This window comes from Sitophilus oryzae, unplaced genomic scaffold, assembly GCF_002938485.1.
Source record: "Sitophilus oryzae breed Bouriz unplaced genomic scaffold, Soryzae_2.0 scaffold_249_pilon_pilon, whole genome shotgun sequence".
Classification (NCBI taxonomy): domain Eukaryota; kingdom Metazoa; phylum Arthropoda; class Insecta; order Coleoptera; family Curculionidae; genus Sitophilus; species Sitophilus oryzae.
In genome coordinates, this window is record NW_022146806.1 from 581,220 (window position 1) to 607,391 (window position 26,172).

General features: G+C 30.2%; 7 protein-coding genes across 8 annotated transcripts; 5 read left to right on the forward strand and 2 right to left on the reverse strand.

The window, feature by feature from the left end:
• Window positions 1-366: 366 nt before the first annotated feature.
• LOC115884464 (CD151 antigen-like) lies at window positions 367-5,106 on the forward strand. The gene is made up of 4 exons (XM_030903057.1): window positions 367-571; window positions 1,946-2,140; window positions 2,200-2,373; window positions 2,573-5,106. The coding sequence occupies exons 1-4, from the start codon at window positions 515-517 to the stop codon at window positions 2,921-2,923; spliced, it is 777 nt and encodes a 258-aa protein (XP_030758917.1). The 5' UTR covers window positions 367-514; the 3' UTR covers window positions 2,924-5,106.
• Window positions 5,107-7,397: 2,291 nt separating this feature from the next.
• Window positions 7,398-8,618, forward strand: LOC115884449 (BRISC and BRCA1-A complex member 1-like). Its single transcript, XM_030903039.1, has one exon. The coding sequence runs from the start codon at window positions 7,568-7,570 to the stop codon at window positions 8,504-8,506; it is 939 nt and encodes a 312-aa protein (XP_030758899.1). The 5' UTR covers window positions 7,398-7,567; the 3' UTR covers window positions 8,507-8,618.
• A 1,384-nt stretch (window positions 8,619-10,002) lies between these two features.
• LOC115884450 (notchless protein homolog 1) lies at window positions 10,003-12,069 on the reverse strand. Its single transcript, XM_030903040.1, has 6 exons — window positions 11,626-12,069; window positions 11,315-11,564; window positions 10,987-11,203; window positions 10,773-10,930; window positions 10,505-10,686; window positions 10,003-10,447 (listed from the first exon to the last, which is right to left on the reverse strand). The coding sequence occupies exons 1-6, from the start codon at window positions 12,008-12,010 to the stop codon at window positions 10,200-10,202; spliced, it is 1,440 nt and encodes a 479-aa protein (XP_030758900.1). The 5' UTR covers window positions 12,011-12,069; the 3' UTR covers window positions 10,003-10,199.
• A 438-nt stretch (window positions 12,070-12,507) lies between these two features.
• LOC115884430 (ADP-ribosylation factor-like protein 8) lies at window positions 12,508-14,711 on the forward strand. The gene is made up of 4 exons (XM_030902997.1): window positions 12,508-12,824; window positions 13,046-13,200; window positions 13,258-13,419; window positions 13,484-14,711. Exons 1-4 carry the CDS (start codon window positions 12,702-12,704, stop codon window positions 13,602-13,604), a joined length of 561 nt encoding a protein of 186 aa, XP_030758857.1. The 5' UTR covers window positions 12,508-12,701; the 3' UTR covers window positions 13,605-14,711.
• Window positions 14,712-14,713: 2 nt separating this feature from the next.
• Window positions 14,714-15,643, reverse strand: LOC115884431 (MICOS complex subunit Mic10-like). The gene is made up of 2 exons (XM_030902998.1): window positions 15,217-15,643; window positions 14,714-15,119 (listed from the first exon to the last, which is right to left on the reverse strand). The coding sequence occupies exons 1-2, from the start codon at window positions 15,293-15,295 to the stop codon at window positions 14,944-14,946; spliced, it is 255 nt and encodes an 84-aa protein (XP_030758858.1). The 5' UTR covers window positions 15,296-15,643; the 3' UTR covers window positions 14,714-14,943.
• Window positions 15,644-15,970: 327 nt separating this feature from the next.
• LOC115884427 (dnaJ homolog subfamily C member 16) lies at window positions 15,971-25,974 on the forward strand. The gene is made up of 11 exons (XM_030902993.1): window positions 15,971-16,350; window positions 16,466-16,726; window positions 16,781-17,061; window positions 17,117-17,297; window positions 17,354-17,540; window positions 17,596-17,806; window positions 17,860-18,053; window positions 18,108-18,280; window positions 19,474-19,713; window positions 19,805-20,003; window positions 25,574-25,974. The coding sequence occupies exons 1-11, from the start codon at window positions 16,187-16,189 to the stop codon at window positions 25,781-25,783; spliced, it is 2,301 nt and encodes a 766-aa protein (XP_030758853.1). The 5' UTR covers window positions 15,971-16,186; the 3' UTR covers window positions 25,784-25,974.
• On the forward strand, window positions 22,466-23,631 carry LOC115884428. 2 transcript variants are annotated; one of them, XM_030902994.1, is made up of 2 exons: window positions 22,466-22,695; window positions 22,808-23,631. In XM_030902994.1, exons 1-2 carry the CDS (start codon window positions 22,616-22,618, stop codon window positions 23,346-23,348), a joined length of 621 nt encoding a protein of 206 aa, XP_030758854.1. In that variant the 5' UTR covers window positions 22,466-22,615; the 3' UTR covers window positions 23,349-23,631. The 2 variants fall into 2 exon arrangements, with proteins under 2 accessions (XP_030758854.1, XP_030758855.1); XM_030902995.1 differs by having other exon boundaries at window positions 22,841-23,631.
• Window positions 25,975-26,172: the final 198 nt, after the last annotated feature.

Sequence of the window (26,172 nt, forward strand, 5' to 3'; positions counted from 1 at the left end):
GTAGAATATATCTTTCTCTTTTTACGGCATGGAAACAGACAGAAAACCACTGCGGTGAAATCTTGCGATCTATCAAGGTCACAGCGCGCAACACGAATAAAAATGACATTAGCAAAGCTCCGGGATCGTGACATGCGCATTGTAGTGGAGCGAAAGCTGCAATAGTTTATTTTATGAATGAAAATGAAGTTTTTATCAACGTACAATCAAATTACGGCCGTAAATATATTAAATATGTATTTGTTGTTATTCGATAAAATGGAAAAAGTGTGACATTATCTAATAAGGTTTATATTCGAGATGTAATCTGAACCAAAATTTTGAATAAGAGCGCAGGCTCCGCCCATTTCTTCCGATTCACCAACCACGACTCAGAAGATGATCAGAAATCAGAAAAGAAAAACAGTCAACAGTCGCGCTAGAGGTCCGAAGGTTTTGTGTCGATGTGCGTTTAATGTGACTGAAACGAATTTAAATAATCTCGAATTTAATCGTGCCAAAGGAAATCTCGAAGATGGGTTGTTATTCCTGTATGAAATTTCTCTTCATTTTCTTAAATGTGATATTTCTGGTGAGTGCCTTTTAAATAACAATTTATAGGGGCCATTTTGGATGCACTGGAAGGCAGTTTAATCAATAACTTGCAAACAAATGCATATTTTTTTGTAAACAAAGGACATTTTTTAATATTAAACGAGTCTTTTTAAATGATCAAATTTTTAATATCAATTGAGTGATTATTATATTTATTTGATTCATTAATGTCCATGCAGAGGCTTTTGAAAACGTATGATCTAAACAAAAATGTTATTAATTAAAAAAGAAATAATGATTTGTACCCACGCCAAATTGAATCATATTGATATTTATAGAAAATGGATATTATCTCATTTCAAAGTTATTATTCGTAAACATGAATGTACCTTGCTTTTACGGTATTTTTTATAAAATTCTCTATTAATAATTACCTAGCTACTAAAAATGAATAAAATCAAATTTTAGCAGTGCCTTAAATTGATAGGATAAACTTAAAAAAATATATGGAGTAAATTGTAAGAGAGATTGTATTCAAATTAAAAATAGAACAAATTGGGGTCTATAACATTTTAATTTAGGTTTATAAAGTTTTATTTTTAGATAAAATTTTCTATTTTCTGATAATAGTATAGATATTTCGAAATATCTGTAAATCACAAGGATTTCCTATTCTTTTAATTATTTACCTAATTTAAACTATTATAGGTATTTTTTATTACTATTTTTATCTTTATTAATCTTTAATGCTTGTTTTTAAGCAATATAATATGTTCTAATAAAAGCTGTTAATAGGTACTCATAAAATTTTATTTATTTATTTAGAATTTGGCTAGTAAGAAATATACAATATACATACTATATATATACAATATTGTACTCTTTCTAATATATATTATTTCTAACATTTCTAATATTATACAAAACACGTCTATACAAAAACAACATAATTATGCAGAAAAGAGTAGAGAATGTCGTCTATCGAAATATTCCTTGCATCTTTGGATGTACTTTATTTAATTATTACCATCTTTCATTTCAAATGTATAGGATAAAGTTTGTCCGAAGAGTCAGGGGAGATTTCTACAGACAATATCCAAAAAACGACTGAAAGTTCTATTTATCCATAAATTAAAATTACAGACTTTGATTACAGACAACGTCTGTCACTGTTAGGTATCCTCTCATTGGACAGCCTTTAGTAATTCTTTTAACTCAATTTGATAAGGAATAAAGGAACTAAAAATAACACATGTATAGTCTGTCCAGCGAGACATTATAATATTATGACAGAAAACATTCAAGAAAAGACAAAAAATTTACTTTTGGACAGGACATATTCCAAAACATATTATACACAGTTTGAAACATTTTTTTAATTATTAATTTGACTAAAAATTTGTTTTTCCAGTTATTTGGAATCGCTGGTGTAGGTGTGATCGTTTGGATTCTCCTGGACCCTTCTGTACCACTTCACTTTACGCAACAACAGAATGATTTCATGATCGCTACTGTAATCTACTTGATAGTAGCCCTCCTGCTTGTACTCCTTTCCGTTTTAGGCATTTACAGTGTCTCGAAGGAAATTCGCTGGGCTCTTGTTGTGGTAAGTAAAGATTTACATATTAGATCCACGAAATATTTAAATATATGCTATTGTTGCAGTCATTCTCCTTGCTGCTGATCGTTATAGTCGTGGAAGTAGCTTCTGGTGTGTGGATCTATATCAATCGTCAGAATTTGGATGAATTTACTCACGCCCACGTAAAACGTACCGTTCAAGAAATATACGATACCGACAAGAATATCAGGGAAATGTTTGATACCATTCAATCTAAGGTAAGTAATAGGTTCTACATTTTATATTATTACTACAAATTTTTCCTTGGGTTTGAAAAGAGCTTTATTTTATTTATTCTTTAATTATTGTTTTAATTTATTACATATTTTGTTTTCCCAACTATTGCATAATATTTTAAAGAAAGAAATGCTGATTTATAGTATATAACCTAAGTATATAACTATTTTTTGTCCATAGATGTATTGTTGTGGCGCTGATAACCCTGCCGACTGGGTGCGCAACAAGGAGATCAACATGGGCATCACCACCAAGCTGACCAAATTCAACATACCGACCAGCTGTTGCCGCGAAAACATTGCCGAATCCACTTGCCTCGCCGCCACTCAGAACATAAAAATAGGCAACGACCTCGATTTCGGAGTGATCTACGAAAAAGGCTGCTACGTCCTGATCAAAGAGAATATCCTGAACAGCCTCACCGTTATTTTCTGCGTTTTCGGAGCCATTTTGGGCGTAAAAGTCTTTGGGCTTTTCATCGGCTTGATTTTGGCCTTTTCAATGAACAGAAACAATCGATACAAGGCTTAAAAGTCGCATTTACAGCGTCATTTAAGGTTTTTATTTTCAATCAGTAACGTTCTCGCTCAATATTAGTTTTTCTGAGTTTTCAGCCTAATAGATTTAATACCCAACCCTGCCTATTAGGCTGGTTTTATACTTTAATATTTTTCGTTTCTGTTTTAAGTCATACTAGTACTAGATTCGCCTTTTCAGTTTTGTTAAAAGCTTTTATTTCAGTCAGTAATTTTTCTTTATTCAATATTATTTCTTTGCAGTTCAGCCTAATAGATTAAATGCCTAACTGGGTTTATTAGGGCGGTTTTATACTTTAAAATGTTTTACTGCCTGTTTTAAATCATACTATTACTAGGTTGGCATTTTTAGTCTCATGAAAAGCCTTTTTTTCAATCAGTAATGTTATCTCGATCAATGTTATCTTTTCACGGTTTAGCTTAATAAATGTAATACCTAACCAGGGTTATTAGGATGGTTTTACACTTTAAAATGTTTTTGTGTCAGTTTTCAGTCATACTAGACTAGATTTGCATTTTTTACATTGATTAAAGGCTTTTTTCATTCAGCAATGTTCTCTCGCTCAATATTCTTCAGTTTTCAGCCTAATAGATTTAATACCGAACCCTGCCTGTTAGGCTGGATTTATACTTTAATATTTTTTGTGTCAGTTTTAAGTCATATATTATAATACTAGATTCTAGATAAGTACTAGATTCGCCTTTTCAAGATAATTTTTACAATCAATAATGTTCTGTCACTCAATATTATATCTTCACAGTTCCGCCTAATAAATTTAATACCTAACTAGGTTTATTAGGATGGTTTTTGTGTCAGTTTTTAAACTATACATACGCATACATTACATATTACTAGATTAGGATTTTCAATTTCATTAAAAGCTTTTTTTCAATCAGTAATGTTCTCTCGCTCAATATTAGTTCTACAAATTTCAGCCTAATAGTAATAATATCTATTTAGCTCTATATAGGCTTTGATACTTTATTTTATATTTTATCGTGCCAGTTTTACTTCGTACAAGTACTTAGAAATCTCAGTTCGCTGATACTCAAAAGTTGCTCTCTATAAATGTACCTTAATTCGTACAAATCAAGCAAATAAGTACCTTTAAATGCTTTTCCTGCATCACCATATTTATTTTTCTAATTAATGAATGCCACTGTTAATGTGTAAATATATTTGTTTAGATAAGTAAAACATTCAATAGATTATCCTCATGCTTAGGTACTTGATGTGTCCAAATTTTTGAATCTTATATATTTAGGGTTTCTCTGTCTATGTGCCATACTGTTATTAGATGCTAATATTATATTTCGTTCTCCTTTAGACTGATTATTTTGTAATAATATAAAAGGAGAAAGGTCGATAGATGGCTTTGTATTGTTATGTAGGTATTTAAACTTCATTTGGTTTATAACAAATGTTCTATTCGCGTGTAGAGTACCATTTTATGCTGTGTTCTCTTAATTTAACGTATTTATTTAAGCATCTCATGCTCGTGTAACGTCTTTTTTCCTACTAATACTAAGTAAGTCTGTCTACTTAAAGCCAAAAAATATGTAGTTTACGCACATACTCATGTCGTTTAACACGTACCTATTTAGTTCTTAGATTAAATATATTAAGGAAAGTGTTGATTATTTAATATATTTTAAGCGTTTTTTAATGTCGTTCGTAGCTTACAAGTTAAAAAGAAATAGAAAATTCTTTGTTGTGCAAATAAAAACCCAATGTAATATGCATGAATGTATATGCCAAACTAAACAATTTACAAAAAAAATATATGTATATTTAACCTTATATTTTATATATAAGTTATATATTTTATGAGATATTTACGTCTATAGATATCACTTAAAAATCATATATGTATTTAAAATACGTTACCGAAATACCGTAGATTCAAAAAGTTTTATAATCAGACGGTTTTTTTTCAGTATATAAAGCACGTCTGTTTAAAAACCTTTTCGATCACATTGTATATCTGTTTAATCTATATTAAACTATATCAGAAACTGCTGTTTTCGTGGTGGTTGTGATACAAATTAAGAAAAAAATACTGGAGAATCAATCAAAAATTGAAAGTTGGGAAGAGATGGTACTATTTTTTTATCGATTCTTTAAAATTTAATAATGTAAGGTGTATAATCTCAATAAAGTTATGTGTCCACGTAGTATATGTGTTATTTTCTGTATTTTGAATGTTATTTATGTAGTAATCAATATACATACGTTTGTTTTTTCGCCAGGTGGTTGAATAAAATCTTGGAGCTTTTTTATCATTCTAATATCTATAAAACGTAATTTGAATATATTCACATCACATCAACCGTTTTTAAATAAACTAGATGATTTTAGTCCACTCTATACAGGGTTGTTCACCGCATACGACACGGAGTATTGTAGCTAAACGATTAGATTTTTACAAATTGTAAGTTTTGGGTTCGTTGAAGGACTATTAGAACTACAATTTAAAAATATTTTTACAAGATACAGTGTGTCCCAAATAAGTAAAAAATATTCTAGTTGTATTTTTTTTAAATGGAACTCCCTGTATATTATTCTATTTTTAGATTCTACGATTAAAATAAAGGTAAATTCTCGTTTTTGAAATATTTTCAATTTTATGAAATTGCAGTAAAAATTTCAAGGCCTCATTTCTCCAAGGGCATCTAAGTTTTTAATACTAAATATTTACTGAAGATTACCTTATACAGAGTGTCCAAAAATTTATATTAAATAATTACTAGCTTTAAACTGCAATAACTTGTTTAATTTAAATGGAACACCCTATATATTTTACGTGAATCAAATGCACAATGTAATTGTCTATCAAATTGTATTATACCATTTTTTACCTATATCTTTAAGTTTTCGCAGAAAATGCATTTTCTTATAATTTAGACCTCATTTATCACTATACCCATGGAATATTGACATTTTAGATTATTTTTAAAGATGTAAGAAATTTTTAAAAAGTACAGATACTAATTGTGTCGATATAGTTCGCTTAATTCATTGAAAAATAAAAAAACTGTTTAAATATTTTTTGTTAAAGAGGACCAATTAATATGATCTCAGTATTCAAACTACATTAATTGACTGTTTACATTGATTTATAATAATTGCTCCAAATACTAAAAACTGAATTTTGTGTGTGTATTACACAGTGTGGTAAAAAGTAACACCTTGTAAATTTGATTTCATTTTTTGACGAATGCTTATTTAAAAAAACAGAGACGTTCATTTTCATAACTTATTATTATATTGATTTCTGAGCCTAATTCACATTTATTTAGAATACTTTATTATTTAAAACAATTTAAAAGTATGTAATTAACTAATTTTTGGTCGGAAATAATGTTGGTATATTTAATATACGTACCTATACTCTTTTACAAAGATTTAAATAGTTTTTTTTTTGTATACCAGTGGGCTTGCAATATTTACCACCTGTACATTTTGTACATATATGTTTGCTTTAAAAAAACCTGAAATGTCAATATTCCATAGGTATAGTGATAAATGAGATCTAAATTATAAGAAAATGCATTTTCTACGAAAACTTGAAGAGATGGGTAAAAAATGGTATAATACAATTTGATAGGACTACATTGTGCATCTGATTCACGTAAAATATATAGGGTGTTCCATTTAAATTAAACAAGTTATTGCCGTTTAAAGCTAGTAAATATATTTAATATAAATTTTTGGACACTCTGTATAAGGTAGTAAAATTTTTATTATTGCAACACAATTAGATAGATTTTCAACACATTTAGAGTTAACAGATATTGATCTGATCAATTAATAATCTTCATTAAATATTTAGTATTAAAAACTTTGACACCCTTGGAGAAATAAAGCCTTAAAATTTTTATTGCAATTTTATAAAATTGAAAATATTTCAAAAACGGTAAGGTTAATCAAATTTACCTTTATTTTAATCGTAGAATCTAAAAATAGAATAATATACAGGGTGTTCCATTTAAAAAAATACAACTAGAATATTTTTTACTTATTTGGGACACTCTGTATCTTGTAAAAATATTTTTAAATTGTAGCTCCAATAGTCCTTCAACGAACCCAAAACTTTGTAAAAATCTAATCGTTTAGCTACATACTCATGTCGTATGTGGTGAACAACCCTGTATATAATTAAATATCTTTACAGAGAAATAGAAACACTTTTTATTTTTAGAAGCCAATCCTTTTACATAATTTATTTTACGCTTTATATAAATATTTTAATGTAAAAAAGTATTTTGCCTCTGTTTCTATCAAATTATTAGATTATCCAATTTAAAATAATAGAAAAGGCGAGAATATTTAAACGGTGACAACGTTGTAAAACCGCTTAGTTCAAATGTTCCGATAGAGATGGTAGGTATTATCGTATTCTAATAGATCGATATGAAATACATTGGACATGTCTATGGAATATACTCTATCAGAGTTGAATATACTTGAATCAGATATGCAAATGAACATTCTTAGCTTTTCTTATCTTAGCCATTTTTTAGGTTAAAATTGTTATTTATAGTTATTTATGGTTAATTAAGTTAATTAAGATTATCAACAAATAAAATAGTGTTGCATTTTTAAAACACGTGTTAAAACAAGAACCTTAGTATAATAATGTCCTTTCAAAAAGAGCGAATAATCCCAATACAAGTAGAAGGTCGCGATGAACCTTCGGAAACCAGTGGAGATAAAAAGGAACAGCAGAATTTGAATAAATCAATGGAAGAATTATCGGTGGATAAGGACTTACCAAAAACCGACTCCGTAAAGAGACCAATTCAGGTTAAATCTGCCACATCAAGTTCCAATGACGAACAAGAATATCTAAAAGAGTTTGATGTATTAGAAAAGCGAGAAGGCAATTCTATTGTTACAGGTTACAGTTTGCCAAACATAAATACCCCGGAACGAATATTTTTAGTTATAGACAAAGCACAAGATGAAAATTATAGTCCGTTTTTAGCCAACAACCAAAAATACACCCCACTCAGTATGCTTAAAAGAGCTGTAAGCATATTTATTAAGCTAAAACTGAATATAAACCCTTTTCATCAGTTTGGTATCATAGCGATGAATGAAAGTAACGCTCAGTTACTGTTATCTCCAACACATGATGCAAGAAAATTGAATGATTGCTTAAATAAAATTAAAGAATGTGAAACCGAGGACATATTTGATTTAAATACAGTATTCAACATAATAATGGAGGATGATATTCCGCAACAATTTACTTCAGAAATTCACCCTTCCCATGTATTAAGGGCGATCATTTTTTATGGAAGATCTTATACGTTACCGAAGGTGACGATGACAGATAAGATTACCGAGTTACTTAATAATCCATTTTTTACTTGCGATGTTTTAATGACACACGAACCTGTTGAAATAAGCAATCATTGTGGTAAAATATTTGACGTCCTGCAAAATTTGGATAAGAAAGGAACAGCATACTTTTTTCCTGTAGGCAGAGACTTGAGAAGAATGCAAAGATGTACTGGAAAGTTGCTAGCGCACCCATTGCAAAGACCTATTCAAAAATTGATTAAAAGCTAAATTTCTTGTTTAATAATAATTTAATATTATATGAACTTAATTATTTATATTGTCAATTTGGATTGTTTTCCTAATTTTAATAAGAATTAAGAATAAACCTAATAAGTTTTTATTAGTTTTTTTTATTAGGTTTGGTTTTTCAGATTTATGAAAATATGCTAAATAGTAAGGTGACCAACTATACTCATTTACTGAGTTTTGTACTCTTTTTTCGCAAACCATACTCTTTTCAAATCCTGTACTCTGAAAGTACTCATTTGTATAATTTTATACTCATTTGTATTGAAAGAAGTTAAAATTTTTTATAAAATTTGCTATGAATATATCGAAGAATGGATAGTGAACTTTAGAGCATTAAATTGTTTGAAATGGACCCTTCTAAATAGTAAAATTGAATGGAAAGAAGTTTCTTCAGCAGTCAAATTTGTAATGAAGGAAGTAAAAGATATTGTTATTAATGACAATTTTCTCTTTGAAGAAATTTGAAGAGTAAATTTATAGTTAAATGAAGAAAAATTGAAGAAATGGAACGATGAGAAAATAGAACTTGACAAAAGATGGGTAGAAATCTTTCAGCATTTTAGAGTAGAACATATAATATTATCCCACATGAAAATTTAAAAGTTTTAATAGAAATTTCCTTATGTTGTCCAAGCACTAATGCTGCTGTTGAAAGGGTATGTTCACTGTGGAATGATTATTGGAGCAGTGAGAAGTACTTTCTGTAAAAATATTATCTGCCGTCTTAACAGTCAAATTTAATATGTAAAATGAAAGTTGTTCAGATGTGGCTACATTATTAGACAAACATCCTCATTTAGCAAAAAAATCCACTCCGAAGAAAAATATGTTTTTAAAAGAAATAAAGTTTTTATCGTTTTTTCTCCTTTTTTTTCACCTATGAAATACTTGCAAAGTGTACTTTTTGAACAAAAAATAGTTGGTCACCTTATAAATAGAAAGTTTTAAGCAATGTTATGATACACATTTTTTTTTAATATAGAGGGTGTTTTAAAAAAGCGTGGCGGTAGCGATCTGCTGCCGCTTGACAGTTCAAAAGTAAATGCCGCTGTTAAAAATTTATCACAAAAATATATGAAAATTCTGACTTAATATCATTTCTAAAAATACTTAAATAATTTAAAAGATTTAATTAAGCCTCTTTTTTAATGACATAATTCTTTTTCTATTTGAGAACAGACATAAATCACAAACCATTTTGGAAATTACTTAAATTTCAAGTCTTAAGTCGGCTTTTGAAACATCTTTCCTATGCAGCTTTCGAAATATAATGACCAGTGGCGGCTCGTGTCATTATTGTAGGGAGGTCAATATCTAAAAATATTGCTTCGATTTTTTTTAAGACGCCACTCTACTATCATCACAGGTAAATAATATTATAACTAAAGTTTATATAGGTAGTGAAAAATAAATTAAAAGTTTATTAAAAATAATATATTTTATTATTAACCATGAAGGTATAAATAATTTTCATACATATTAAAACAAGTTTTCCAAATATGGTAAAAAATCTTATAAAAAGATTCAATAGAGTTAACTTTGAACATAAATTTGTTCATTTGGCTTATCTGGTATAAAAAATGTTTTTGAAATTTATAACTTTCGTCTTACCGTTTATCACTGTTATGCTATATGTACGATGATGTATGAAAACCTTCATAACAACTGTAAATCAGTATTGCCACAATTTTAGTACTTTATCTTTTCCTCCACTTGCTACATTACGGCCATCACTGCTCCAGTCCACTGCATAAACTTCATCAGCATGTCCCGGCAAGTCTCCTTGAAGCTTCATTCCATCCAAATTCCACAATTTTAAAGTTGAGTCGGCACTACCGCTCACCATCAGGCGCGAGTCTGCACTAAAAGCTACCATATAAACCGCCTGAACGTGCCCACGTAAAACTCCTATAAATTTTCCTATAAAATCAAAAAGATATAATCATTGTTACACACAACAATATATAATAATGATACCTGTTTTTGAATCCCATAGTTTAATAGACTTATCGAACGACGCAGACGCAATAATTCTACCATTTGGCGAAAATTTTACATCATTCACTGGTTGAATATGACCGTGTAAGCGGTTAATAGGTTTTTTATCTTTTTCGGGATCCCATAGAAATAATGTAAAATCATCTGACCCCGACACCAACCTAAAAAAAATATAGGCATATACCTTGCAGTTATAGGTAAATATTAACACCTTAAATTACATAAAAATAACAATTTTTACATTTACCTTTCACCAAATAAATCTGTTATTTCTTTATATCTCTTCAAAGCAAATTCCTTTGATTTCCTTTTATCAAGTGTGTAGGTATCTTTATTTGAGTCTTTGACAGGATCAAAAGCACCTATTCTTAAAATATAATCGGTACTTAGAGCGAGTGTATTTACCTAAAAAAAATTGTTAACTACTTAAAAGCAACACCCAGTATAGTGAGAATGCATACCCAATGACCATGCCCTTCTAATGATCTGCATAATACTCCATCCTCTGCCCGCCATACTTTAACTGATCTATCTTGAGAAGCTGAATAAATCAGGCCTGCACCACCCCACTTTACAACTGTGACACCTTTGGTGTGACCTGCTAAAGTTCGAACAGTAGTGCATAGTACTGAATCCCATATTCTTAGATTACAGTCCTTAGATGAACTCACAAAATATCTGAAATTTTAAGAAACAGAATTTTAAGCATTCAGAAAACCCTATAGTAAATATTTGCCTTTTAAAATCAAAGTAAAGGTAAAATGCATATTAATATAATTACCTACTCACCTACATTCCGTGTTTTTATGATATGGTTCCCAACTTAAAGATGTAACCCATTGTTTATGGCCCATCATTGTTTTACCTACTTGACTGCCTGTTTTAGGGTTCCACAATATAATTTTACCATCTTTACAAGCAGATGCTAATTTACTACTATCAGGTGACCAAGCTATACATAAGACCCAGTTTTTATGTCCTTTACATGTATGGTAAGGTGTTTGTGTTTCGATATCCCAGAAACGTACAGTAGTATCACCTAAAAATTATATTAACAATCAAAAAGATAATGTAAAATTGGAAAATAATGATATATATACCTGACCCGCTAGCTAAGTGCTTTCCATCTGGCGAGAAGTTAACTGAAATAACAGCTTCGGAATGGCCTGGCATTGAGGCTGTACATCGTGTAATAGCCCGGACTTTAAAAACGGCTTGCTGCTGATAAATTATATCGACGACGCTCTCAATGTTAATTTCATTTGAAGATATTGATTTTTCCAAGTTCTCCTTTATTTCTTTATCGTTTATAAAAAATGTATATGAAGCATTTTCTGCGTTCTGAATAACAGCATTACATATAAGATTCAGTTGTTTTAAAGTGCATTGCAAAGGTAAATCCATAACATCTCCAGCTATTTGACCAGTCTCTGATTTAAAACGACAGAGAATGCGTTTTGATTCGCAATCTGTTTCAACTTCCATTTTATAGAATTTCACAATTAAACAATAAATTAAATTAAAAAAGCATGTATCAAATGCAGGCTTTCAGAGTTTTTAAAAACTTTGAGAAGTGAGAAGTTGGTTAATTCTTTAATCTTCTTCTTTTTTTAAATGAATATAAAGCCTGAGCTACTAGAAACTGCTGGTGTCTTTAAAAGGTTATCCGCTCACCTTGATCCGCTCACGGCTGACTGTTAGTCAAGGGTCTTTGTAATTATTTTCTTTATTCTGATCTTTCTATTTAATCATGGCTCAATAGTCTGAGACTGGTCTGAGATCAGACCTTCCATATCTCTGGATCAGACCAATAATTATACTCAGGCCTGCTTAAGATGGATTCTATTTCAGCATTGATGCACACCCAACCGAGGATAGTACCCAACTGTCAGGCCGGATAGTCCTAGTAGCTTACGCCTTTAAATTAATTTAAAAAAAGAAGAAAATCTAATTTTATGACAGTTTGACACTGACAGCTTTACTTTACGTTTTTGTTCATTGATGACAGCTGAGAAATTTGTTTTGCTGTTTTCAAGCAATTTTGAAGGTTTTTTAATCTATTAGCAATAGTAGAAGTTATTCATGAAATTATAAAAAGTCTATTTATATGATAATATAAACTGCACTAATTGTTATTTGAAAATAAAGTACAGAAGTTGTTATAAATTTTAGTAAGATGTTGGCTCTTATGAATAGAATATTAGATTGGTTTAGAAGCTTGTTTTGGAAAGAAGAAATGGAATTAACATTGGTAGGATTACAATATTCAGGAAAAACGACTTTTGTTAATGTTATTGCTGTAAGTGCTTTCGTAATATTTGGACTCTAGTCTTAAGAATTCACAAGGTTGCTTATATACTTTGAGAAACCTACATATTTTAATGTATACATTTAGGTTTTTAATTGAACTAAAATCTTAAAACAATTTCTCTTTATGTCGATAAGACTCTAATTACACAATAAATCATTATTTAATAAAAATATGAGATAATTAAAGAAATGATAATAAATAACTTTTAGTCAGGGCAATTCAGTGAAGATATGATACCGACAGTAGGCTTTAATATGAGGAAAATTACCAAAGGAAATGTTACTATTAAAGTTTGGGATATTGGAGGACAACCCAGATTTAGATCTATGTGGGAAAGATACTGTAGAGGTGTTAATGCCATAGTGTCAGTATATCTAACTTTACTTTGTTGTTTATATTTTGTAATGTTTTTTTATTACAGGTATATGGTGGATGCAGCTGATCCTGATAAAATAGAGGCATCGAGAAATGAACTGCACAATCTTTTAGATAAACCTCAACTAGCTGGTATTCCAGTACTCGTTTTGGGAAATAAACGTGATAAGCCTCAAGCTTTAGATGAGAATGGTCTAATTGAAAGAATGTAAGTGGATTTATATCGAACGGCTAATGCATATTTAACGCTTTTATAAAACTTTTCATTTCAGGAATTTATCAGCAATACAAGACCGCGAAATATGTTGTTATTCAATTTCTTGCAAGGAAAAAGATAACATTGACATCACATTACAATGGTTAATAGCCCATTCTAAATCTGGAATGCGTTAAACTAATATGTGTAAGCTTAATTGATCTTATTTTATAATTTAAAGTTAATAAGGTTAGAGTTACTATAAATTTTGTTATAATTCTAAAAAGAAAAACTGAATAGTTTCAGACAAAACTATTTTACATAAAACCTTTTTGGGGGGTAAATTTAATTGAAATTGTTAATTTAATCTGTAAGATATAACAATAAATATAATAACTTTAACCCATTATCATAATTATATATATTTAGACCAGAAACCTAAATTGTATTTAAGCATGGTACATGTTAAAGCAAACTGAGGAAGTTTATTAAATATCTAGTTAATTTTCTTCTTTTTTGCATTACTAGAGTCTAGGATTTATTATTTTATATGTAAGAACACTAGTCTTGATTTCCTTATTCAACTTCTTGATAACATCTAATAAATTGCTTGTGATAGTTTAGTAATTGTTATATATATAAAGTAAAAATTATATTGTGTAAAATTAAGTTTCTGTTTGCTTTTCAATTAAGCTTAGATCAATATAATAAATTCAGGAATAGTGTGAATCTAAATAGAATGAGCAAAGCACTTAAATGTCAATGTTAGTAAGTTTTGTAAAATTATCAATTTTTTTCGTGTTCAATTAGTCAAAATATGTCTCGAATGTAAAAAAGTGCAATTTTTAATTTTTAAATAATTACCTTGAATAAATGGATGCTGTTTCAAAGGATAACAGACTGCTCTAGCTAGTGTTTGAGATTGAAAAGCTAATAAGTTATTTTACCTGAAATTATCGATAACCTTTTAATATACATTTTTTGTATTTATGTGAAAAGTTAGTGTTGATGGATAAATCATGTTTTGAAAGTTATTTCATTGATAAATTTTGTGAATTTTTTTTCCTTATCCAGTATTTGATCTAAAATTTATAAATGATTTACCCCTACACTAATAATTGTATAGTTGTAGTGTTGGAAGAGATTTAAAAAAATCTATTGCACAAGATGAGAATTCAAAGCTGAGCCTTTTATTCTTTTCTATGCACATTTTTTATTAATACTAGACTATATTTTTTTTATTTTGTGTATGTTAAAATATAATTTAAATGTAAAGGACTTTATTATTAATAGAATATACCAAGTATAACTGGTGTAAATATTTATTATATCTAATTGCCAAATATGAACAAGTTGTAATTTCATTTTTAGCATTGGTTTCTTTTTACTGTAAATTTTTTCACAATCCTAAGTAAACTGTAGACAATGTAGTCATTAAAAAAAACAAAGTGATAACTATAATATAAAATATATATACATGCTACATAAAATTTACAGGAAATAAGTTAGTAACATATGCACTAAGAGGCAGTGTTATTATTTTTTCTGAAAATTTGAAGAAACCAATTCACAACTACGTATCGTAGCATTAAGGTCTTTTTCACAATTTGCATATGCCATACCTATACCAAATCCACCACCCATAAGAATGGGCCACCTTTTTCTTTTGAAAAACAGCAGTGAGAACACTGATCCTAGTACTATTCCACCTCCTGAAATTCAAGAAGATAGGTTTAAATTGAAAGCCATTGCTGTTTTTAGTGATGACATAACAGGTCAATAATTATGGAGAAGTTCTTTAGAGCTTACCAAATTTTATGACAGAATCTGATAAACATTTATCCCATTTTCGACCCAGTTCTTCCTCTATATATATTGGGGAGGACATGGTATATGAAGATACTTAATTTTAGGTGTTAATATGGATATTTATCACGAGGAGCAATATATGCTTTAAAATTATTCAGCTGCTTCTACTAAGCACAAATTATTATATTGTTCACTAATATATATTAATGATTAATCCACACTTTGTATATAATAAAAAATCTAAAGGAGTTATATGTAATTTTCTCAATTAAAAAATCATCATCAAAGTCAAATAACATATGACATTCGGTAATTTTCGAAATACCAGTTTAGCCAATACCGGCAAATAAAATTATTCCTTTCATAAAAGATATCAGAGGATATTAATCAGTTTTTTCCAAGTTTTTTTTAAACATTTATATTGTATGATTTAAAAATACAAGAAAAACGTAAATTTAATTTAAAGTAACTAAACTAGAAAAAATCGGGCTAGGGAATTCATAAAGTTTGGCAACGCAATACTAGTGATGTCGAAAAATATCGAAATTTTTCTATAACGCGAAGTATCGAGTACTTTATGGTATAACAATTTCAGATATATGTGTAAAAAAGACACTTAAGTCGGTATACCCTTAAGTCAGTTTATTACGGTAAAAATATTGATAATAAAGTTGTAATTTTTTTGCAAGAAAGCAATTTTTTCTATGTACATTAGAACTACTTATTAGAACTACTTCCACATCACTAAGAAGAGTTGAAATATCTTCAATGGCTGAATGTAAGTTTTGACATTAGTCATGTCAGATCGGGATCACGTGATAAAATGGAACTTCTTAAAAAAGTAATTTTTTGATTCATTCTCGTATATAGACAGAAAAATCAATAATGTCTTTATTCGTGCCCTAGTTTTAAAATAAACATTTAGTAAATTATTTATGGTTAATTCTTAGTACGTGTGTTTTTGTAAAAAATGACATGGGTATTAAAACGGGTTGTGCTTCAGATTTGTTTGATATTTTATTTATTTATTGGTGTATTATCAGAATTAGGTAACCCCTACGAAATTTTAGGGGTTCATAGAAAGGCTTCTCAGCAAGAGATTAAACAAGCTTATAAACAGTTGGCGAAACGATGGTAAGAAGTATTTTTAGTAATAGTTTTTTAGGTACACAAAGGTTTGAACAGTGGGCTTCTTGGTAGAAGTTGTTCAGGTAAATTTATATTCTAATATACAATCTTAAAACTGTAGGCATCCAGACAAATCAAAGTCTTCCAATGCTGAGGACCGTTTCATTGAGATAACTCAGGCTTATGAGCTCTTGTCTGATTCAGACAGAAGATCATTATATGATAAGAAAGGTATAACGGAGGATGACTTTTACAAGAGACCTGAGCGCCAATCATATTTTACACAGCACCCATTTGATGATTTGTTTGTACACAGTGGTGCACATTTCAATTTTCAAGAAAACGATATTATGTTTTTTCACAAGTTATCTATAACTTCAAAGTACTTACTTATATGTCACTTAAAAACAACTTGACTGATATTAATACTTTTTAGACAATATGATAAAAAAATTGTACCAAAAAGTGAGAAGGTTCCTTACGTGTTATTTTTCTACACTGATTGGTGTTTTCCTTGTTTACAATCAGCACCATACTTTAGAAAATTAGTGGATAATTTAGAACCTTTAGGAATTGAGTTTGCTACTGTTCACTCAACACGCGAACCTAATTTAAGTAGACGTTTAAATGTTCATGCGTTACCTTGTTTGGTTTTGCTGTTGGATGGAAATGTTTATGTCTACAAAGAAACTATCACAAATGCTGGAAAAATTATAGGTAAGGATGTATTATAAAACTTTTTCAGTAAATTATAATTTTTTTTATATTTAAGAATTCATCAAGAGTAAATTTCCTTATAAACTTATTCCCAGGCTAAATGAAGAAAATTTAGAAGGATTTTTAGATGGTTGGAAAGATAATAGGGTACGAGGTTTAATATTACCTTCAAAACAAAATATTAAATTACGCTATTTAGTCACTGCCTATCATTTTCGCCCTAGAGTTGCCTTTGGGTAAGTACTTATATTAATAGATATAAAATACTAATAATGAAAGTGAACATTTTAAGCATTGCCGATTCAGATGAAATTCACTCACAATTTCAAGTACCACCTGATATGGATACAATATTATTATTTAATGAAAATATTTCTTCTCCCATGGCCAGCATAACAATAAAAGATATACCTACATCTACCCTTCACAATATTATTTCTTCCAATCAATACCTTGCTTTACCTAGGCTATCTTCTCAGGTATTTAGTAAATTTGTGTTATAAAGTATAGTAGAAATAAATTTATTTTTTTTAGAATGTTTTAGAAGGTTTATGTCCATGTGAGTGGAACAAACCCAGAAAAAGATTATGTGTTGTATTGGTTACTGATGAATCTTCTGTACATGATCCCCACAGACAGTCTTTTATGGAATATGCTTTAAAATTCCCTTATAATGTTGAAAGAGTCAGATTTGCATATATTTATCACAAGAAGCAAGCTTCATTTATAAATGCTCTAACTCCTAGTAAGAGGATTATAATTTTTCATTTAACAGAAAAAACTTATTATTAATTTTAGATGGTGAAGCAATAGAGCCACTTTTGAGGATTGTAGTGTTTTGGCGACGAGATACTTCATTGGTAAGGTATGAGTGGATGCCGGCAAAGTGGGAAATTGAAAGTAAATTAAATAATACAGGAGCCAAGCTGGTTGAAAGCATCGCTCAGTTATTGAAAGCAACAGAGTCTCTGTCATATGAGGCTTATGTTACTGTAAGTACTGTTTATGAATTGTTATGATTGATTGGGTAAAGACAATTTTTTTAGGATCTTTTTGATGAACATGCTATTGGGCTTATTAAAAAGACCTTTACAAGAGTGTCACACTTTTTGGAGTCTGTTTATGAAAGTCTAGGTAAAGAGCAGATATTACCGGCATTTTCCGTGCTAGGAACAATATTATTTATTCTGGCTATTGGCTATTTAATGGCATACCTAGTGTAAGTCCTTTTTTATATAGTACTTATTACATTACATTTCCTAATACCATGCTGGCAACTCTTACTTTTGGATCGGTATTTACATGTGTGGAAGTAAATCGCATAGGGATCTTATTAAGTCAGAGTGAGAGAAATGCGGCGGTGTGCTGTTGCGGCGTTGCCACATTTCTCCGGTACGCCTTTCGCTGTCAAGTAAAGTAAAATCACGATCGCAAACCGCTTATTTTTAAAAGACTTTTTTTCGAAAACATAACTAGATAAAATCATTAGAAACGTTTCTGAGCATCTGAAATGGAATTATAAGAATATCGTTAAGGTGTCCATTTTTTTTATAATGAGAAAACCTACAGTAATCCCGATAATTTAAAAACTCGACTTTTTAACACATAACACGCGATAACTCAAGAACCACTTTAGATATTGAAACTTTTTTTTTATTTTGAAGTTCAGATTTTTTACAAGATGTTTAAATAAAGAAAAATTCGACGCGTGTTTTTTTTTCCATTCAAAAATTTTAATGAACCCATCCATTTACTTTTAGTGCATAGCAATTTTCAGCAATCATGTAACTTTTTTATTTATAAAGATTTTCACATTGTCTGCGAAGAAAATATAGCAGAAATATTAAGAAAGTTTTTGAAAAAAGCTGCAATCAATTGTTTCTAATGGATTTCAAGATATCGATTTTTGAATTTATAGTTCTAATAGCGCGACCACTGTCGAACATCAACTCAACTCCACTTATTTTCTTCCAAAGGTGCAGGTGTTTCTAACTTGCACTAAAAAATTTACAAGCTATAGGGAAAATCACGACTCGTTAATAAATAAATAAATAAAGTATCACGAGACGTAATTAAATCGCGAAGCTGAACACATGATGTACACCCGTCCTTAGAATTTTAGCAGTGCGGTACTGATTGGGTCGACCGCGACGAATCTGCTATATCCCCGTCTCTTAGAAAAATGCACAGTTTCTTGGTTATTTCATACGTTTGGCAACGTTTTTACTGTTCTTTCTTTGTTCAATACATTAGAAACGCATTGTACTCTTCTTACATACGGAAATCCAACAAAAAAGTTATGTGAGAAAATACAACAAAAAAGTTATGCGAGAATAACTATATACATATTTCATTTAATTAGTTAAATGTATTATTATTAGTATTATTGAATTATGTTACTTTTTTGAACAGTGAAAAGGAAGAGGCGGATATTAAAAAACAAAAAGCCAACGCTAATTCAAGAAACAACAACAATAACACAAATAGTTCATATCAACCAGAGTTACGTTTACACGATCTTCGTTCAGAAAAGTACAATGGATTGGTTAGGCTGTTGAAACCAGGCTGTAGAACCGTTTTGCTTATTTTAGACATGCAATCGCGTCAACAGTTGATTCCCCGATTTCATAAAGCCGTGTGGCCGTACAGAAAGTAAGTTATGCAGTAAATTAAAAAAGTTGTAAAAGAGATTTCCCGAAACTTGCAATGGTTGCAAATTAACTCATTATGTTGTTTGTTTAAGGAACAAGACATTAAATTTCGCCTATATGTATATTGAAAGAGGTCTCTCTTGGTACAAAGAGTTGCTGCAGCTCTCACTCTTCGAAGAACGAGAACTGAATATCAATCCGAGAAATTGCGTTGGTACCGTCCTGGTGTTGAATGGCCACAGAAGATATTTTTGCGTTTTTCACGCCAAACATAAGGAGAACGTGCAAAGAGTAAGAACATTTTTCTTTGATTTAAACATATTTTTTACATTAACTGGTAAACTTAATGTAGACGTCTAAATAGAGAAAGAGATATGGGTTATGATTCTGTATTTCCCGCCATTTTGTACGAAACTAGCGCCACACGTGATGGGATGTCAAATTAAAATTTTATTTTATTCTATAATAAATCTGATAAAAAATGAATGATATTAATTAGTCTGACTTATATTTCAAGACGTATTTGTGGAATAAGATTTTTAAAAATTACTCCTATAATAGTTTCTAATCTTAAGTGTAGATTGCACATTAATGTTTTTTTTGAGTAAATAATTGTCATTTTATGATAAAATACTTAAATTAAGTAATACAAAGCTTGGGACCAAATATATTATAAGAATATTAGAGACAAATATTCCTATTTCTTAAGACAAGAAATAGGAGTATCAATCTTGCATAAGTTTATCCTTTTCGTTCAACAGGATTTTCGTGCGCACGCGCCAAATAAAATTATCTGATTCGTCTACTTCATCGCTGAACGCGGTCACCTGCCCGCGCACTATTTTAAACTCTAAATATTAATAGCGTATAGTATATTATTTTTTTATTGGTAATGACATCATTTCAACCTCTTATTTTAGATATTCATCATATCTATCCGTTTCTTGTTTTTGTTTAAATATGTCAGAGATTAAATTTATAAGCAAAGGCGCGAATAGTCAGACGCTAAATTGATTTACGTGGTAGATTGAAACTTAAGCGTAGTTTACACGGGATAGAAAATTGCGATAGAACTTGCTAGAGTAACTTGCGATAGTGTTTACATTTAAGCAAATTTTAAAGCAATTTCTTGCAACAAGTACTTTCTAGGCATATGCTTTGAGCAAGAAATTGCATGCACGCATACACGGTATGGTGTATATTGCACAAGTATATTGTTTAGTAGAAAAATGTCGTGCCGTGAAAAGAGAGCTGCATCCACTGCTCTTGTTGCAATTTTACGCAAACAGTCAAGAAAATCTAGAAAAAGAATATGGGTTAAAGAATGGATTGCCAGAAGGCCTAGTCTTGGAGCTTACGCGATGTTATTAAAAAAAAATAAGAAATAATGACCCAAAGCATTTAAACAATTTTCTGTGAATGTCAGAAGTCAATTTTACTTTTTCTTTTTATAATTTTTTTCCACGCCTGGTTTGCTTGAGTACGAATACTATGTAGCTTCCGCTGAATCTCAGCCTCAGTTGTGTTGAATTTGTCAGCTATAAATTTTATTGCTTTTTGCTTTTTAGCTCTATCTCTGTAAATTTTCGATTTTTTTGTCACAATTCCGGAAATCCTTCAAATAAATTAATCAAAGTGATGGTATCTTCTTTCGACCACATACTCCATTTTAACTTTCGTTATTTAACACGCCTTCGAAAATCACTTGCACCAAAAACTTTAGTAGTTGCGCGTCCAGTGTAAAAGTAAAAGTGTTTTGGTGTATTGTGGTGATTTAGTGTTTTTATTTTGCTACTGTTTACATTATGCAAGTTTGGTAGAAGTGCTCTCAGACATATACTTGCGATAATTTACTTGCCCGTGTAAACTATGCTTTAGAATTACTTCTCACGCTTGCGTAGTTCAAAGCTGTTGAACGAAAAGTACCGACTTCTGTGTATTTTGTATAGCTCCATCTCAAAAATCTGGTTTTAATTTCTATTCCTGACTAGCGATATAGTGTAATATTTATATATGCTTGGGACAGTGGTTTTTTCACCTAATGAAAATATATATTTTCTATGTTTTGGTTGGAATATAAATATGTTTTTTTTAAAATTTAGATGGTTTAAATTCAAATAATACGAGTTTATTTTTAATAAGAATGTTTTTATTATTACTTTTGAAGATTTGATTATTCATCCATTTGTTGTCATATCTTATCTGTTTTGTGCAGCATAAAAGGTATGCAAATTACTGATTATTTATTATCTATAATAATAGCCTAAATCACATATACTTTCGTGGAAACCGCTATGTCATAAGATTTGTATAATTATGTTACGGATTCCGTGGGTCCACTATTTAAACTCACGATAAAATACTTAACGAATTTATTTTCTCACTTTATACACAATTACTAACTTATAACACACAACGACTAACTATTCCTTCACCAAATTGTCCGATTTTCAATTTCCACGCGGTATATTCAAATTTCAAAAACTCTCTCAGTTGTCGATGGCTCCGGCTTATATACTCTATTGACTGCTTCTCGAAATTTCCCCAATTCTCGGAAAGCGTACTTCTTCATACCAGACAATTCTATTGTCTGATTCCCTTACTTCTCGACTTGACTAAAAGATGGCGCCTGAAAAAGTCTTTTAATTTCTGGCGGATACGTTGCGGTTGTGCAGGCAACCAGTAATACATTTTTAATTTCTGGCGGATAGGCCATTTTTCTTGACAATTATGTTTTTTTATATCTCTAACATGACTATTGATAAATAAAAAATATTGATTTATATTATTTTGTACTCCAACTTTGATTGTCTAGCACTTGGCGATCGTACGTATTCTCACTGTGTTATTAACTGACTTACCCGTGTTTGCTTTTTGAATTTGTTGTGTACCTTAAAGTAAAAATGAATACATGTAAGACATGCAATAAATCTTTCACAAAAAAACAAATGGAAGATCATTTGGCATCCAACAGTCATATAAGGTAACTACGTTATTCTTTTATCTTGTTTTTAACTTTTCTTCAAGTTTTCTAATGAAGATATTATTTTGTTCTTTAGATTCTCTTTGAATTACTTATATTTTTTTGTTTTTAGTATGGTTAAAAAAATGTTTTGTCATTTTTGTAGTCTTCAGTTCAGGTCAGCGTCTGAATACAGTATTCACCAAACAGAATCCACGCAACATCAAATCAAAATCATTGAAAGAAAAACAGATCATCCTCTGTTCAAGATCAAGCCTGATAACCTGATTGAAGAAGTAGACCTAGAATTAAAAAAAATAGCTTATTACTTATATTATTCAAGTGCATTTCCATACGAAGTCAGTTTGGAGTATCTAAAATGTTATCACAAGAAAATTAGTTCGAAAAACAACTGGGGGCACATCGAAGTTGGTATTCTTATTAGCTCTCTACTACGCATCTTCAGAGAAGACCTAAAAAATTTAAAAAGCGATGAGGGTGCGAACCGAACTAGGATTGAACTTTTGACTAAAATAGTAGCTTTCACAGTTCTAATTCGAAAAATGTGTTATAATGCAAAGGAGGAAGATTGGATTCGTGAAAATCTTCTGAAGGCTGTAACAACCTGGAACAAACATTTAGATGAGGTTATCCAAGAGAATGGTTTAGTATAGTCTGTATTTCTCGACAAATAGTTTATTTGTCTCGAAAAATAATATAATATCTATATAGTATGTCAAATATTTTATTTCTATTCTAAAAAAATACTTGGACGAATAATATTTATTGTGTAAAAAATGAATTAGCCATTTTAATGTTCCAAACATATCAGAAATTATCAGATACTTAAATATAATTAAGATATACAAGGTTTCTAATTGCGTTTAGATTTATTTATAATTAAGTATATTGAAGTGTATGTACCGGGTGGCCAACTAAGAATGGATGCCGGCTGTATCTCAGAAACTACTTATCATATAACTTTGGGAAAAAAATTCGAATAAGTAAATCGACCAAGAGAAATCGCTGGAAATTATTTTTAAGTTCGAAAAATTTCCGCTAGGGGGCGTTTCTCTGATAACCAATCAGAAAACAGGGGTTTTCTCAAAAATATGCAGGTGAACAGATATTTTAAATATTGCCACCTGCATATTTTTGAGAAAACCCCTGTTTTCTGATTGGTTATCAGAAAAACGACCCCTAGCGGACATTTTTCGAACTTGAAAATAATTTCCAGCGATTTCCCTTGGCCGATTTACTTATTAGAATTTTTTTCCCAACGTTATAGGATAAGTAGTTTCTGAGATACAGCCGGCGTCCATTCTTAGTTGGCCACCCGGTACCTACATTGGTTTCTAAAAATACTAAGGATTATTTTTCAAATAAAAATTTAAAATAAAGTTATACAAAAAATATAAGTTTTATTTCATTTTTTTCTTGATAAGACAGATATACATATACAGCGTCCTCCAATAGTGCGTTCGGCATCTCTGGTTTCTGGGAGCTTTTTGATTTGGAAAATTTTATTTTTATATTAATATGAGTCCTATTTGTAGGGGGCGCCACCTATAAGTGTTTTTACAGTTTTGAAGAGTAATAACTTTTCGTTCGTACCTGTGTAAAACTAGTGAATGAAAAAATATACATTTACGTATTTTTTACGTAAAAAACGTCTCTTGGTAAAAATTGCTACGAGCAACCGTTTTCAAGATATTTAAAATGGAAATAACCATTAAATTTGCAAACTTAAATCAATCATAAATTTTTCTTCGAAAAATTGGTTTGTAAACAGTTTCTGATGTTGAACTTTTGGCATAGAAACATTTTAAATTTATGATTTCAGTCTAATAACTATTTAGCCGACGCGACATGTTTAATTTATGTCAATAATGACAGGTATTGATAATTTCGATTCCAAATACATCGAGAACCATACTTGTAGCGATTTTTACCAAGAGACTTTTTTTAGGTAAAAAACGTTGTAAATGTATATTTTTTTCACTCAGTAGTTTTATACAGGTACAGACGAAAAGTTATTACTCTTCAAACCGGTTAAAAAATATGTAGGTGGCGCCTTCTACAAAGAGAAGTTATATTGACATCAAAATCAAATTTCTTATGGCAAAAAGCTCCCAGACACCAATTTTCATCCAAATATTGACGTTACTTCAGAATTTATTTGGAAAAAATCGAAATAAAAATAAAACTTCTACACTCTGTATCTTCGAAACTAAGCACTTTAGGACATACATTTATACAAACTTTTTGACTTATTTTTATTTGCAGAATATGCTGCCGAAGTTTCCGGAATACAGTTCGGACCACCCGGTTTAATACAAATTGATGCTCTGAATTAAAAAAAAAAAGAACGCTAGGTAGGATACAGTTGCTATGTGTACTGTAATTGGTCTGTACTTAGATATTCGGTATATTATATTACATATGACTCTTTCAAACAGTTAAATATATAATAGACAAAAAATCGCTAGGCGACTTTGTTAAAAATGTACTGTTTAAAGAGCCATATATGTACTAATACTCAAATTTTTTGAGACATCCTGTACAGTTGAATATATTTTCATGTAATACGTTCTAGTAAAGTATCTCTAATCATATAATATCTAAACTGTGTTAGATACGCAATTAAACGAAATCTCTAAGTTCGATATTATACGACCTATACACGGTCGGCAACGTCGGGCTTTAGGTGCCGATTTTCGTGTGTACAAAGAGTACATTCAATGTGTTCAGTACAATAAGATTATTCGTACAATAAGATGTACTGAAGAACAAAGAGTTCAAAGGTTCGTCACGAGAGGCTCTGGTTTTGTACAAATTATCGGGAAATTGAACGATCTCTTTCTTTATCTATGATATAAATAAATAAATATTTTCACAGGTATCGAGGAACGTAACCAAACTGACAGAGAAGGACTGCGAGAGCGGCGCCTTCATAGGTTTTAACTCCGACGAATCCGAGTCTGAATCCGACCCGGTGCTTCTGCAAGGCGATCTGTTGGACGGACTTCCCAACTGGTTGGACAGGCTCTTTGAGGGAAGTACCCAACGGTACCACATCAACTACTGGCCCGAGTTTCCCATCAAGTAACCTTTAAACGCTTCTACACTTAACCAGGATTGAGATTGATTTTTATTTGGTTTGTTGTTTGATGGGCGCCATCTTTTTACTCGTAGTGTCGAGATTTTTTGTCGTGTTCGGTAGACGTTGGATTTTTGTACAAGACCGATTAGACAAAATGTTGTGTTTATTTGAAGATTAAATATACCTTTTTTGTTGAATCGTGAGTTTTATTTAATTATTATACTTTGCAAATATTGGCTCTTTTTAAAACAAATAAATATAATAACAACGCATCAATTATAATATACGAAACAGCCTTAGAATTGGGTTGGAAATGAAGATCTCTTTCTTTATGTAAAATTATGTCATTATGTGAGGAATGTCATCGATCGTCATTTTCAAACCAACTTGACGCC